At 62.4% G+C, this 15,411-nt stretch overlaps 1 protein-coding gene across 1 annotated transcript; it reads right to left on the bottom strand.

The window, feature by feature from the left end:
* Nucleotides 1-495: 495 nt before the first annotated feature.
* Nucleotides 496-14,088, bottom strand: Dnmt3l (DNA methyltransferase 3 like). Its single transcript, XM_077110435.1, has 11 exons — nt 13,947-14,088; nt 13,629-13,673; nt 13,040-13,119; nt 12,855-12,967; nt 12,106-12,277; nt 9,838-9,925; nt 9,033-9,121; nt 7,709-7,784; nt 7,067-7,206; nt 2,889-2,974; nt 496-664 (listed from the first exon to the last, which is right to left on the bottom strand). Exons 1-11 carry the CDS (start codon nt 14,086-14,088, stop codon nt 496-498), a joined length of 1,200 nt encoding a protein of 399 aa, XP_076966550.1.
* Nucleotides 14,089-15,411: the final 1,323 nt, after the last annotated feature.

The following is a 15,411-nucleotide window of genomic DNA, read 5'->3' as shown; positions in this document are numbered from 1 at the left end:
CACTGCCCAGGGCCCTGGGGAATCCTGCTTCAGCAAGCCATGCCATCTGGGTGGGCCCGAGCACCCTTGGCTCCACTGGCTCTTGCTTTTCTACCAAGTGGGAATGTTCTATACTGGGGCGCTCGGGAAAGCCTGATAGGTGGGTGATTTCAACCATCAAACCAACGAAAATCCCATCTACAGGTGTGCACAGGGTGGGCACCTGGTACCTGGGGGGCTTTGCTTACACACAGAACACCAAAATAGGACCAGCAGTCCTCCAGTGACACATCTATTGAACACAGGTGTGCTCTCGGGTGCCCGTCACATCAGGATCCCGTCCACCACAGGAGCACCTTGCTCCTCTCCCCAAACCCAGAACGGAGCCCAGGAGAGCCTGCGACTCGAGCCAAACAGGAGGTGGGTCTGTGCATCACCGCACATCCAGAGCCAAGCAAGTGAGAGGAACTGGAGGAGAACACAGGTAGAAGAGGGAGGTTCTAGGAGAGTCCTTGCTCATTTATAAAGAGGAAGTGCGTTCTGAGAGAAATACTTGAAATATTCTCGTAGGGGAAGAAAGCAGTTCTTCACGAGCGCAGATGGGCCCTGGGCGGGCAGCGTCCCTCGCTGTCCATCTTGAGCCAGCAGCAGGAGCTCCTCTTCAGAAGCCAGGGCCGAGTGCCTGCTGCCAGGGAGAGGGGCACAGTCACAGACCAGCACCTGCTCCCTGGGCGGGGCTCTCAGCTCTCCCCAGGACTCATGGCCTTGGGGCCCGCCAGCTTCTGTGAGGAGCTGGTCACAGGCCAGGCAGGGTCCCTTTGGTCCAGCTGGTGGCTCTCCTCTCAGTGTGAAGAGGGAGGAGAGACTGGGAGCCACAGAGCAGATGCTGCCATCCTGGGAGGAAAGGGCAGGACCCAGGGCCAAGGGTCATCAGAGCTGGGTGTCCCAAGTGTCCCAGGGACCCTGGCAGCAGAGACCTGCCGACACTTAGGTCATCCTGTGGCGCCCGAGAGGCCAGTCCTGGACACGGGGGCCGTGGGAGGGAACAGGGCCCAGGCCACACTGGAGATGGCAGCGGTTTTCAGTTTGCCTGGGGGTTGGTGAGGGCACAGAGGAGCTGCTGCACCTCAGTGGGCCCTCACTCTCCCTCTCCTCTCCTTGGGGACTGTCTGGCTGTCCCAGGATGACCAGGCCATTGGGAGCAGAGGTTGCTTGGACAACCTCTTGGTTCCTTAGGAGCCGACCCCAGGAACAGCGTCCAGCAGCTCCCCGCCCTCAATGACCCCTGCGGGCTTGGATCCGACAGTGAAGGGCCAGACCCAGAGGGGCCCGTGGTGCCTGGCTCAGGAAGGGGCCAGACTGGGCCCAGGAGGGAGAGAGCTGTGTGTCCACGGCAAAGCCTGGCAGGCGCCTCTGGACAGCTTGGGAAGGGGGCCAAATGCCGCAGGTTGTGGGCCAGGGTCAGGAGCACCTGCCACAGGTCACTTCTGTTTTGTCGCGGGCTGGTTTTCCGTTTGGGGTGGTCCTGTGTTCCTTTGGTAGTGGGAGGATTGAACCAGGCCTCACGCGTGCTGGGAAAGAGCCCCACCCCTGAGCCACATCCCCAGACCTTTCTACTTTTAATACTGAGCCAGTGTCTTGCTAAGTTGCCCAGGCTGACCTGGAACTCGCAATCCTCCTGACTCAGCCTGACTTCCGAGTCACTGGGGCTACGGGCGTGTGCCACCATGCCTGGCCACATGTGACTTCTAAGGTGTCATTCCTACCCCACTGCTGCTCCCTGGGTGAGCGGCTGGCGAGGAGTGCAGCCTGGCTCCCCCTGCAGGCCATTCTGGGCCCGAGCGACGCCCGTGCCCTGCTGCTGGACTTGGACCCACAAAGTCACACAGACACCAGGGAGGGACCTGCTTGGCCACCACCAGATATTGATGTGGTGTGGTGGACGGCATGCAGGCGGGGCTGTAGTCAGCAGGCTCCCGGAAAAAAATTAGTTTGGAAAAGTGGCTCACCTCACCTTGGCACAAAGCCAGGGAGGGCCAGGAGGGCGTGGGGTGGGGAGGGGCCACAAGCACCTCCCTTGACAGGCACGGGCCCTGGGGCTGTGCAGCGGCTGGGAGCCAGGAGAATGCTGAGGCTGGAGGGGAGTGGGGAGAAGTCCCCAGAAACTCACTCCTGGGCGGAGGAGACATGACTTAGCAGTCTTAGGAGGTGTGGTCCCATTGGCTGAGCATGTGTGAGCCTGCGTGAGTGTGCAGGTATGCAGGCTGATCCACCAGGAGCGGGTGTCTGTGAGCCTGTGAGTGTGCAGGTATGCAGGCCTGTCCACCAGGAGCGGGTGTCTGTGAGCCTGTGTGAGTGTGCAGGTGTGCAGGCCAATCCACCAGGAGCACGTGTGAGCCTGCGTGAGTGTGCAGGCGTGCAGGCTGGTCCTTCAGGAGTGCGTGTGACCCTGTGAGTGTGCAGGTGTGCAGGTTAATCCTGGAGCGCGTGCCTGTGAGCCTGTGTGAGTGTGCAGGTGTGTGTGTCTGAGCATGCACAGGTGTCCTGGGGGGTGGTGCAGGGTGTGGGGCTTCAGAATGCGGGGCCACATGGAGCACATTCTCAAGGATGAAGCAAGTGCTCTGCCCAGCATCAGGCTTTGCTCTGGGGCCCGGGCACCACCTTGAGGTCCTGAGGCAAGACCCTGGGAAGTGCTGGGGCAGAGAGAGACTTGAACCTGCAGAGACCACCCAGCGGCTTGGGTGTGTGAGGTTTGCGGGTGGCCCCAGGCCTGGCTGGACTCAGCCCGTCGACCCAGGGCTGCCCAGCTCGGCTCTGCTGGTAACCCCACTGACTCCAAGCCCGCGTCCCCCGTGAGCCCTGTGCCGGCTGTGTCCCTCCAGCCTGAAGCCTCACGGCCCAGGAAGTACCTCTTCACAGCGGGGATGTTGGTCCACACGCGCACGGCGTTCTGCAGGGTGCTCCCACGGACGTCCTGGAGGATCACCGGCTCTGTCTAAGGGACGGAGGGGGCCACCAGTCAGCCTGACAGCCAGTAACCTCCTCCCCGTGGGTCCCCACGGTCTGCAGGTCTAGGCTAGCACGTCTGCCCAGTGCCTCCTCTACCTGACAGACCTTTGTCCTTACAAACTGCCCTCTGAGAAGAGAAGCAGGGTCATGGTGTTCTTAACCGGCAGATGTTTGGTCCCACGGGCCAGTGGCCTGCAGTCCCTCAGGGATCAGGAGGCTTTGCTGGCCAACAAGGGCTCCCCAAAGCGTGTCCACCCTCCTATTCTTGGCAGCAGTCACACAGGCTGTCTCTAAGGCTGGTCACGGTCTCTGCAGAAGCCCAGAGAGGGGGAGGCAGGGGGAGGCAGAGCCGGCGTGTGCCACGGGGCGGGGGGAGCCAAAGAAGGGAGAATCGGAGGCGGGAGGCCCTTCTGGTGACCTGACTCCACCCCCCTGATCCGACAGCTCCCCGGGGAGCAAGCAGCCCACCAGGGTCACAAGGGTGCACGAGCTGGCCAGAGCCACACTGAGGTTTCTTGCCCTCAGCAGAATGAGGCCCACAGCCGGGTGGAGATGGCGGACGACCCAGGACTTTCCTTCCGTGCTACTTTGGAGTTGGGACCAATTAACTCTGAACTACCAACCTATGGGCCAAACAAGGGAAAGCGGTATTGTTGCAGCCCTCTGTCTGTCCTGACGGGTGCCTGGCTTAGCAGCGTGGTGTTTCAGTTGGGCCCACAATTACTGACGGCAGGAATTAGGGTTTGTTGTTTTTTTGATAAAACAATGCAATGTACCAATCTGATCCCGACTGCTGATATGTGACATTATGTTGGTGTTTTTTTAAATGCTCAGATTTCCTAAAAGTTTAAATGGATCATATTCTAGGAAAACGTAACCTCCCGACACTGACCGCTGAGACAGGAGATCTCCACAGACCGTTCACACAGACCTTGAAGCAGCAGCTGTCTGTGTCACAGAACGCCGTCTGCCTCCGTTATTTTAGGGAGCAGGTCCAACATAGAGACCACAGCCCGCCAGGGGACAAGGGAACCGCCACAACCCCTTTCCCGCTGTGGGTGGAACCTGACCGGCGTGCCCTCCCACAGTGCAGGCGCTCACCACTAGAAGTCTGCTCTACACTGTGTCCTCTCAGTCACTCTCGATGACAAGACTCCCCAGGTAACCCCCAGACACCCGAGACCACCGAGAATCAGCAGAAACTCCCCTCAGCCTACAGCACGCTGCGCCTCGGCCTCAGAGCCAGGGTCCCTGCCCTGTGGCGGGCAGGGGGACACGAGGTATCCCCATCACGGCCATGGTCCCCAGACTGGCAGCTCCATGAGAGAAGAGAAGAGATCGCAGGTATAAAACCAGGAGGAGAACTGTCACCGTCACTGGTCTGAACACACGTACAGCAAGTCTCACTGAATCGAGTGAAAACCCTCAGCCCACGTGGCCATCCAGCCACCGGGCAGCGGGGGTCATCAGCACAGAGGCCAGTTCCATGTGTATAGACCCAGCCAGTTGGAGGGCCAAGAGGGAGGTGGCCACCAGGAGCAGCAGGCAGGAGACCCTGGGGTACGCTAAGGACTGAGGGAGCACTCCCACACTGTGCCCACTGCTGAGGGACCGCTCCACGAGGGTGGTCGGTGACACCTGTGACAGCCACATTCACCCTCTGACCAGAGAGCCCCTCTGGAGTTGGCCACGGACGGCACCTCTGTAAGAGCCAGAGGCAGGAAGTGCCTGGTCACCCACCCACAGGGAGCAGCCACCTGCGCCCACCACCCCAGGGGACCCACGCAGCACAGGGACAAGATGGAGGAGTGTTGCTGCCAGGGAAGGCCACTGGAGCTGGGAGGCCAGGTGCCAGCAGCAGGGCGCTGCAGGGGGCTTTTCCTATCGTGTTGGACCTTGGACGAGGGCAGGCGCCCTGTGGGAGGAGCACCAGGCTGGCCAGGCTGACCTGTGAGGAAGGGTCCACGGGAGGGTCTGGGTGTTAAAAATCCCCACTAAAGCAACACCTTCAACTTGAGCCTGTGCTTCTGCACATCCTCCCCCTGCCCCAGCCGAAGCCCCAACACTGGGTGCCCCTCCCTGCCTGCCTGGCTCACCCTCAAGCCACCTGCGAAACCCCGGCAGTGGGAGCTGCCCTCGCTGCGCCCGTGGCTGGCCACACTGTCCCCGCCCTGTCGCATCCCTTCTGGGACGGGGCATGACAAACTCCTTCCTGGGTAAGGTCAGGTGGCCGCGACTCCACTGCACTTCCCCTGCCAGAGCCATTCCCAGAGCTCCGCCACATCTGGCCGCGTGGGCTCGGCCACAGCCCGCGGGGCTGCTCTGGTGGTGCCGATTCAGACGCGTGGACAGAGGAGCAAGGCCGTGGTGCCCCTGCCTATATGGGTGTGTGGGGTGAGCACGTTTGTGATGTACAGAGGGAGCGTGCGTGTGGCATGTAATATGTGGAATGTGTGAGTCCTGGTGTGTGTGTATGTGTGTAATTGTGTGAGGCCTGGTGTGTGTGTGTTTGTGTGCAGTGTGTGTGTGAGTCCTGCTATGTATGTGTGCAGTGTGTGTGTGTGTGATTCCTGGTGTGTGCGTGTGGTATGTGTGTGTGAGTCCTGGTGTGTGTGTGTGCATGCAGTGTGTGTGTCATGGTGTGTGTGTGCACAGTGTGTGTGTGTGTGTGAGTCCTGGTGTGTGTGTGCAATTGTGTGTGAGTTCTGGTGTGTGTTTGCAGTGTGTGTGTGAGTCCTGGTGTGTATGTGCATGCAGTGTGTGTGAGTGAGTCCTGGTGTGTGTATGCAGTGTGTTTGTGCAATGTGTGTGTGTGAGTCCTGGTGTGTGTGTGCATGCAGTGTGTGTGAGTCCTGGTGTGTGTGCATGCAGTGTGTGTGTGTGCAGTGTGTGTGTGAGTCCTGCTGTGTGTGCAGTGTGTGTGTGTGAGTCCTGCTGTGTGTGTGTGAATCCTGGTGTGTATTAGAGTAGTGTGTGTGTGAAACCTGGTGTGTGTGTGTGTAACGTGTGTGTGTGAGTCCTGGTGTGTGTGTGTGCAGTGTATATGTGTGCAGTATCTGTGTGTGTGAGTCCTGGTGTGTGTGTGTGTGTGTGATATGTGTGTGAGTCCTGCTGTGTGTGTGTGTGCAGTGTGTGTGTGTGAGTCCTGGTGTGTGTATGTGTGTGCAGTGTGTGTGTGTGCAGTCTGTGTGAGTCCTGGTGTGTGTGTAATGTATGTGTGGGTGAGTCTTGCTGTGTGTGTTTTTTTAGTGTGTGTGTGAGTCCTGGTGTGTGTGTGCAGTGTGTGTGTGTGAGTCCTGGTGTGTGTGTGCAGTGTGTGTGTGAGTCCTGGTGTGTGTGTGCAGTGTGTGTGTGTGTGCAGTCTGTGTGTGAATCCTGCTGTGTGTGTGTGAATCCTGGTGTGTATGAGAGCAGTGTGTGTGTGAGAGTCCTGGTGTGTGTGCAGTGTGTGTGTGAGTCCTGGTGTGTGTGTGTTGTTTTAGTGTGTGTGTGAGAGTCCTAGTGTGTGTGTGTGAGTCCTGCTGTGTGTGTTGTTTTAGTGTGTGTGTGAGAGTCCTGGTGTGTGTGTGTGAGTCCTGCTGTGTGTGTGTGCAGTGTGTGTGTGAGAGTCCTGGTGTGTGTGCAGTGTGTGTGTGAGTCCTGGTGTGTGTGTTGTTTTAGTGTGTGTGTGAGAGTCCTAGTGTGTGTGTGTGAGTCCTGCTGTGTGTGTTGTTTTAGTGTGTGTGTGAGAGTCCTGGTGTGTGTGTGTGAGTCCTGCTGTGTGTGTGTGTGTGTGAGTCCTGCTGTGTGTGTGTGTGTGAGTCCTGCTGTGTGTGTTGTTTTAGTGTGTGTGTGAGAGTCCTGGTGTGTGTGCAGTGTGTGTGTGAGTCCTGGTGTGTGTGTGTGTAGGTATGAGTGTGTCCCATGTGCTCACTGGGAGGCAGGGCAGGAGGTGGCACCCACAGGGGCACGTCTGGAGAGCGCGGTGGTGGCGTGGGGTGGGTGTCCAGCTCCTGTCTGCGCCTCTGTGCGTGGCCCCCGGGGGGAGGCCAGCTGGGGAGCTGGGTGGACGTGAGCCCCTGGAAGGCCGGGCACGTACCTCCAGGAAGCGGGTGGCTATGGCCTGCTCCTCCCCAGTCAGCAGCAGGTTGTCCACAAACATCCAGAAGAAGGCCTGCGGGCTGCCCGGCCGCGGCCTCGCGTACTGCAGGAGGCGGTGGAACTGGAACAGGTACCACCCTGCGGGGGGCGGTTTGGCTGTGAGGTGGGCGAGGGCTGAGGGCCTGGGTGCCCCACCCCTTACACTTCTGTCCCCCTCCCAGGAGCAGCACCTGGCCAGGGCCACAGAGGCTCACATGTCCCGACCTTATCCAGAGAGGCCAAGGTTCAGCAAGGACAGGGACGGGCCCACACTGACCACTGACCCTGCCTTCCGCCCCGGACTCCAGAGCCTGCCTGACCTGGAGGCCACCTGGTGGGCTGGAGGGCCTAGAGGGGGCACGAGGCGGCCTTCGGGGTGACGGTACCCGCTCTCTCGTCATGGCAGTGTTCACAGGTGACCCGCTGTACATGCTGTGGGACCTGCCGTGCGTCAGTGACAGCCCTCTACTGTTCACACACAGTTCACAGTTCCCGCCCTCCCTGAGGCGCTGAGTGGGTGGGAGAGAGGAGGGGTGACGGGCTGGGGACAGACGCCCTGGTGCGGGGAGCAGACCCAGCCCTTTTCTCGAGGGCATCTTACCAGGAGAATGGTCACAGGTGTGGCCCAGGGCGGGCGTCGAGCCATACACGAGGTCAAAGGGCCCCCATTCCTCCACCTACAGGACACGGGCAGGACACGCTCGCTGGAGAATGTCCTTATTTAGTGGGACAGTGGTCACTGAGAGCCCAGCACTCAGCCCTGGCGATGAGTCAGCCCTGGGGCCGAGATGCCCTGTCCAATAGGATGTGGTGACCCCTCCCGGGATCCCTAGGAGCAGAGGAGCCCACAGGGTGAGTCCTCAGCAGCCACATGCCCTCTGGGGCATGCCCGGCACATGGGCCATCTGAGAATGGCCACTGCTCCTGTGTGGAACCTGGGGCCCCTGGGACCACGGACTCCCCGCCAGAGGTTGGTGTGCTGCCTGGGCAGCGGCCAGTCCACACAACCCCAGCACCCCCCCACAGTCAAGCCAGCCACATTGCTGCCCCCTCGGGGACGAAGGAGCTCTTCACCCACAGCCCAGGGCGCCTCGGCACTCAGAGGGCCACCCGCCGTCAGCGACAACCCAGCCCGCGTCATTCTCCTAGAGGGTCAAGAGACACCGGGTACTGGACCCCACTTTCTGATAGCCTAATCCAGAGTGGACCCTGAGCTGGGGTTCAGCTCGGCAGAGAAGCGTTTGGGGCAACAGGCGGGGTTCAATCCCGGCACCCCCAAGCAAACAGCTCCGGGCAGCAGGGAGACCTGAGCCGCCCTCCTGCTCCTCCTGCCTCTGTCCTGGGCCCCGCCTGGAGGCTGGGGTGCCAACAGAGGAGGGCAGGGGGGCGGGACAGCTGGGTCTGCTGCGGCACCCAGCTCTGTGGCAGGAGGCTGTGCCCTCCTTTAATGACCGCCCAGCAGGATGGGGCGGAAGGGGACCCAGCGCTGGGGAGCAGCCGCCAGTGCAGAGTGGGACTCACCCCGGAGAGAAGCCCCTGCGTGGACGCCCAGGTCCCACCACCCACGGGAGGTTTTCAAACGATGGGCGGCTGCTGGGTCCCAGACCCTGCCTCTTTAATTTAGAGGGTGGAGTGGGGGTCAGGCCCCTGGCTGGGCAGCACCCCATCATGGGGCAGAAACGGGCCACTGGATTTCAGGATGTCTGGCCGGCTGCCCGGCTCTGTGCTGAGGGCAGTGCAGGCCCACGGAGCCAGGGAGCACCGTTCACTGGGCCCAGAGCCCTCCCTGGCCTGGAGGCCCCAGAGTGGCATCCAGGAGGCTCCCCTGACCCTGGCCTTCCCCACCCCCTACCTGGCCCTGCTGTCCCTGGCCTCAGTCCCCTGCCCTCCCTGAGCCGGGGTCTGGGAGCGCAGGGCCTACTCACATCTCTGCGCACAATGTTGGTGACGTCCTCCAGGTGCCTCAGTCTTCCCGCCTCGGAGCCGGGTTCCAGAAACCCCAAACTGGTTAGCTCTGGAGTGGGACAGACAAGGGCACAGAGGAGCTGCAGGGAGCCGAGTGGGCCAAGGTCCCACCCAGGATGTTCCTCTCAGCCCAGCAACGTTGGTTCCATCTGTGGGCACCAGGAGAGGAGGGATCTCTCCTGTCCGGTGACCGCGGAAAACAAGCAGACCTCAGAGTACTGAGTTCAAGGCCAAGCAGTCTGCCGCAGTCCACACGGCACCACCAGGCCAGCCAGTAACCCTGGGAGTAGGCCCAGCTCCTGCGGCCCCACCAGCAGCGAGAGCCTGGGCCAGCCAAGCCACTGCTGGTCTGTCTCAGGTGCATGTCCCCAAGGTCAGTGACAGGATCGCAGCCAGGGCACAGGCCCCCGCGGCATCTCTGCTGCTCTTATCCTAGGGGCACCCACCCACCACGACCCGTCTCTGGGGCTCTCCCGCACCTGCCAGGTGGCACTTCCAAGGGCACCCGCTGGGGGGTTGGCAGAGCTGCAGCCAGAGGGGCACACCCTGAAGAGGGCGGGCGGGAGGGCTAGGAGGAGAGCGCAGGGAGGGTCCCACAAGGCTGGCCGGCCGGGGCCTCTGGGTGCAGGCTGGCCGTCTGCGGCTGGGTGCACTGCTCATCACAGCACTGGGCATCCCGTCATGCTCTGCCAGCCACCTCTGTCCCCGCATCCTCCCTCCCCCACCCCCCCACCTCCTCCCACTTCTGCAGGTCAGGGCACTCACCTTTCCCGATGTCCCCAAACAGGGACAGCACCCGCACTGGCTCCCTTTTCCAGGCTGGCACGGTTTTATAGATCTCCTGGGGACTCGCCTGGTAAAAAGGCTGTCAATCAGCCCCTGGTCCCAGCGCCTCGAGCCACAGGCTCCAGGGTGGAGGAGGCCCCTGAGACACACCTGCCAGGCGGAGGCTGGCCCCAGGAAGGCCTCCACTGCTGCAGGCCAGGTCCTGCCCCCTCGGTGGGGGAGGCAGGCCTGAGGGGCTGTCCCTACCTCAGAGGAGGGAGCTGGGGTCCCTGCAGAGACCGCTCTAACTCTTAGGTTCCAAGACCCGGGAGAGTCTGCACAGCAGTGGGGACCCCGGGCCAGAAAGCCCTCGGAGGGCTGGGAAGCGTGACAGCTGCTGGAGGTGAGGGTTCCCCAGGCCCAGACCTGCTGCCTGTGATCTGTGGAGCTGAGAACTGGCACCCTGAGTCCAGACGCAGAAGAGCCATGCTGGGGACCCAGGACACAGACGTCTCTAAACTCTGTGTGTGGTGTGTGGGGCACAAGGCCTGCCCTCCCCTTCCAGGGACGGACAGGGCCAGTGGGGACACCTGGCCAAGGTCAAATGCAGGACTATCAGGGACAGGGTGGAGCAGGGACCCGGGGCTCGTGTTGGGACATCCAGGAATGTGGACGTCCAATCAGGCGGCAAGTAGGCAGTGGGGGTCTGGGCTGCCCTCGGAGGAGGAGGGGCGGCTCCGTGTCTGCACTGCACAGCTGTGGCAGCTGATGGGACCCTGGAGGAAGGGAAGGCCTGGGGACCTGCCCCCTCTGCCCAGGGTTGACCCCAGGAGCCACCTCCGCCTTTCCCTGGCTCCATGCCCTAGGTGGCATTTCATCACGTTTATGAAGGTCACTTCATTTGTGTGGGTGCGTGTGTGTGAAATCCCTCCTGCAGCCTTTGAGCCCAGGGGTCTCCATCATAGGGACAAGAAAGCTTTCTGCTCTCAAGGTACCAAAGAGAGCTCCATAAGGCACACGCTTGCCTTGCTTTCTGAAAAGCACCTAAGACACCTGCTCACCACTACGAGCAAGGCACACCTGCACCCACATGGCATCCATGAGACTGGAACACGTGTGCCACCGGTGTGCGCGCATGTGGGCACGGCATAGGGCAGCTGGCACCTGCAGAGCCTGGTCTCAGCTGGACAGCTTCAAGACCCTCGCAGAAAAGAGCCCCAGAGTGGCCCCCGAGAGGAGGACCCCCAGGGTAGGCAAGGCCACCCCGAATCAGTGCACATCCCTCCTGGCCTGTGGCACCCCAGCCCACCAGCGAGCCCGAGGCTGGGCAGGGGGATGGTGGCGCCAGCCTGGGGCTGCTCCCAGGAGCCCCTGCTCCCTGTCTCTTCCATAGGATGCGCCTGGCGGGCAAGCAAAGGCGGCCTCAACCCCGAGGAGCAGGAATGAGGACCCGAGGTCGGTCGAGCAGCTGGGCTGCACCCCGCTCTCTGCTGGCTCCCCGCGAGACTTTCGCCCCTTCCAGGGGAGCTGCTGGGGGCCAGCAACAAACCAGGACAGACTGCAGGAACACAGCTCAGCAGCCGAGTCCTGCTCAAGGTCCCAGCGGGGCTGGCTCCCCCTGGAGGCTGGAGGGAGGGGGCACCGTAGCCCCCCAGCCCCTACCTCTGCTTCAGGAGGCTGCAGTGGCCCTGGGCACACCTGGGCCCACGGACACGGGCACCCGCCTCTGCCTCTGTCCTCACGGGGCCTCTTCCTGTCTCTTCGTCTCTGGAATCCCTCCAGTCTATGCGTTTGGGGCCTCCTTGAATCCACAAGGGTCTCATCCTCAGATCCTTCCCCAGATGTCATCAGACCCTATTTCTGAATAAGGCTGCATTCAAGGCACCCAGTTTAGGACTTTGAGGACATAAGTCTGCACCTTCCATGAGCCCACGGTCCTGCCTGCTTGGTATCTCTGGCCTCAACTGTGGGAAGTGCTGCATCTGGCTCGCTGTCCTGGTTGGCCCAGGAGCCCACGTTGGCCCAGAGCTGGCATCCACTGTAGGGCTCAGAGACTGCAGATGGCTGCCAGTTGGCTCCCTGGGTCCCTCCTTCGTGACTGTTGATGAGCAAGGCTCATCCTTGCTTGGAAGAAACAAAATCACCATGCTTCACTGATTCTGAAGAAATGGCCCGTCTGGTGGCACCAAGCCTGAGCCCTGTCCCTGTCCCTGTCCGAACTGATGGGCACCGTGGAGCCAGTGGAAGCCACAGCGGCCTGCTCCTTACCGCCTCGCGATCCTGGAAGGCCTTCAGCCGCTCACGCCACTTCCTCCTGCGCTGCAGCAGCCCACTGCGCGAGAAGGGCAGGCACAGGAAGCACACCCAGCTGCTCATGGCGTGGATTCTGCCCGCGGTCCCCGGGCCCACCAGGGTGTCCACACACTCCAGACAGTAGCACCTAGGGAAAGCAGAAAGCCGCGGTGGCCCAGGTGACGCTGCCCCCGGGGGCCTTGGAGGGATCTCCCTCCACATCTGAGAAGACAAACGGCCCTGCCCACTGTGCTGCGTGGGGGAGGTGAGACCACAGGCTAGAAGGGACCCTGGTCCTCTCGGGGACTTGAAGTGACAAAGGGCGGCAAGGTCCAGAGACAGTGACAGTTATCTGAGGACCCCCTAAGCCGCCTGGCCTCCGGAGCAGAACTCAGGGCCAGGGGGTGAAGAGCACCTCGCAGACCCGAGGTGGGGAGCATGGGTGCAGCCCAGGCTGGAGGGCAGGGGTGAGCATGCCCCTGTGCGGCCCTTGTCCTGACCCTCTAGATGGTCAGTGGAGGAACAGCAGCGTCTTGGCTGGGACAGAGGCCTCCGAACCCCAGTCCACGTGCCACGGCTGCTCGCCATGGAGGTGTCTGAGAGGGACATGGAAAGGGGGGGGAGCACTGTTTTGGGAGGCCCCATCCCCCCACGGGAATAGCGAAGAAGAACAGGTGTTTCCAGTGCTCGAGGCTCCGCCCTGGCCACCCCCGGGCCAGCCTCACCGTGTGCAGTCCGGGTTCTCGCAGATGAGCAGCGTCTCCCCCGAGCCGCAGATGGAGCAGGAGGACTGGTAGCCGTCCTCGTCGTATTGGAACACGGCCTCCAGGAACCTGTCCTGGGCAGGCAGAGGTGGCTGTTGGCATCCCCCTCCTCCCCGAGGTGGGGCCCCTGCTGGACCCCCGCTTACCTTGCACGGGGCACAGATTCCCCCCTCAAACAGGGGGTGCTGCGTGTGCACCTGGAAGCTTCCACAGCAGAGGCAGATGTCTAAAGAGAAACAGAGCGAGGGGCTCGGCCCTCGGCAGAGTGAGGACCCGGACAGGGGGAGGGACGGCAGGCCCAGGGGAGGGCGACCCTGTTCATGGATCGGACGCCTTAATGTTACAAAGAGGCCAGGTGGGGGCCCATCTCAACACCCCAGCTGGCTGCGCTGCAGAGTTTGACACCTGATCCTGAAATGTGCACGGAAATGCAGGAAATCTGCAATAGGCAATCCACAGGGCAAGAGGTGCCGGGGACAGGGAGCAGGGACAGGTTTTCTTTTGGGGATGATGAAGATGCTCTAAGATTAGGCAGTGGGGAGGCTGCAGGACCCTGCTCTGTCAGCACCCTTGGAACCACTCCACTGTGCGGCTTCATGAGGCGCAGGAGTTGGGGGGCAGGTGGGGGAAGCACGCAGCACCCTCAGAGTGCCCAGCCTTCTTCTGGAGGCCCCAGAGGCCGAAGCCGCCTTTCCCCATCCTCCCTGCGGCTGCGGCAGGCGGTGGGGAGCTCACCTTCTATGTTTCGCTGGTTCACAGTGACTTCATAGGCAATGAGATCTGCAAAGAAGGCAAGAGTGGTCCCTCCCTCCTCCTATCTCCTATGGGGTGCGGCCACAAAGGAATGCCACTAAGGTGTCTCCGGAAGTCACAGGGGCCAAGGACCTCACCCGCCCTCCCCTGCCTTACTGTGGCCACCTCATCCCCCTCCCTTGCCTTCCTGTGGCCAGGCCCGCCCAGCTGGGTGGAGAAACCACAAGTGGATATTCCAGATGGTCCAGGCCTGGGGGCAGCACCCTACGGGGAGGGTCCAATAGGTGGACGAGCCCTCACCTCTGCCCAGCTGGACTGAAGAGGGGGATGACCGCCCGCTGGAGCCCACCAGGATCACATCCATACTGTGCTCAGCCTCCAGGTCCAGGACTAGGGCCACCGTGGGGAGGGACACAGACGCCAGGGAGAAGGAGAAAGCCATCAGGTGTGAGCCTCTGACGGGAGCCCCAGTGGGCCCGGCCCAGCGGTGGGGAGACAGAGCACCAGCCATGCCAGCCACCCCCCACTCTGTGACCCCTACCCACCCAGCCAGCCAGCTGGGTGGCCCCTGGGTGCCCCTCACTGGCCCAGCTGGGCCAATTCCTCACAAGGGACCAAGGGACCAAGGCACCAACATCCCCTGCAGCCCCGGGCTGCCTCTGACCCCTCAGGGACCCCATGCTCCTGCCTCCCAGTGTCCCCACGCCCCAGCCAGGGGCCCCTGGGACAGTCCTCGCAGCCTGCACCCAGGCCTGATGGCGCCGGGAGGAAGAAGGGCCCGCCGGTCTCACAGGGCTGCTGCCACTGCGCCCCGTCCAGGAGTCTGTCTGGGTCCGGGTCAGAGCCCAGGCTGTCTGGAGTCAGGGTCCCAGAGGAGGAGAAGGCCATGAGGTCAGGCCACAGCGCCTCCCAGTAGGTGGGGGACTGTCCAGGACCCAGGTCCAGGGGCGGTGGGCAGCTGAGAATAGGTGTGAGGGGTGGGCTCGGGCCTGATGCCACGGGGGTATGGGGAGGGGTGAGGGGCTTCTGCAGGGCACAGAGGACCCCCTGGGGAATTAGGGGGCAGGAGAGATTCCTGGGGGGAGGGGTCTCCAGAGTGGGTGGGATTAAGAGCTCAAGAAGAGCAGCTGGAGAATGGGGGTCCCCGGCAGGATCGGGGTGATGGTGGGGGCGGGGTGCTCGGGGGCGGGGCGCTGGGGGCGGGGCTTGGGCAGCTGAGTGCGTGGGAGGGCTCCAGGGCAGGGTGGGCTGGGGTGGGGGCAGCATGGGGGTGGAGCTCCGGGAGCAGGGCTCAGAGCTGGGTGGAGGTGGGGGGCTAGGGGAGGGGGTGGGAGCGGGTAGGAGAGGCGCTGGGTCCGCAGTGGGGGCTGAGGAGTGGGGGTTGGGGAGCTGGGGTGGTGCTGGGGGTGGGTTAAGGTTGGACTGGGGACAGGACAGGGGAGCAAGGGGCGGGGGGCTGGGCGAGTTGAGGGAGGCCTTGGGAGGGGCCTCGATGGGTCCAGGTTGGGGGTCAGAGCACCACTTGGTGGTAGCCGCAGGTAACTCAAGTGGCCCTGCAGTGGGGGAAGGTCCCGGCAGCCTAGCGCCCACCTGAGGAGGGCTGAGCCCACCCGGTACCGATGGGCGTGACTGTACAGCAAGGCCCTGGCGGCTCCTGGTGAGAAGGCATGCGTGGGATGTGAGGGGCCCCTCCCTGGTGGGCCTCCCCACAGCCCTGTCCCCCGCCAGTCCCGAGAAAAGCTCGAAAATCCCAGTGAGGGTCCTT

The sequence above is a fragment of the Callospermophilus lateralis genome, chromosome 10, assembly GCF_048772815.1.
Source record: "Callospermophilus lateralis isolate mCalLat2 chromosome 10, mCalLat2.hap1, whole genome shotgun sequence".
NCBI lineage: Eukaryota > Metazoa > Chordata > Mammalia > Rodentia > Sciuridae > Callospermophilus > Callospermophilus lateralis.
The sequence above is the reverse complement of the archived record's forward strand: the minus strand, read 5'-3'. Positions and strand labels throughout refer to the sequence as shown.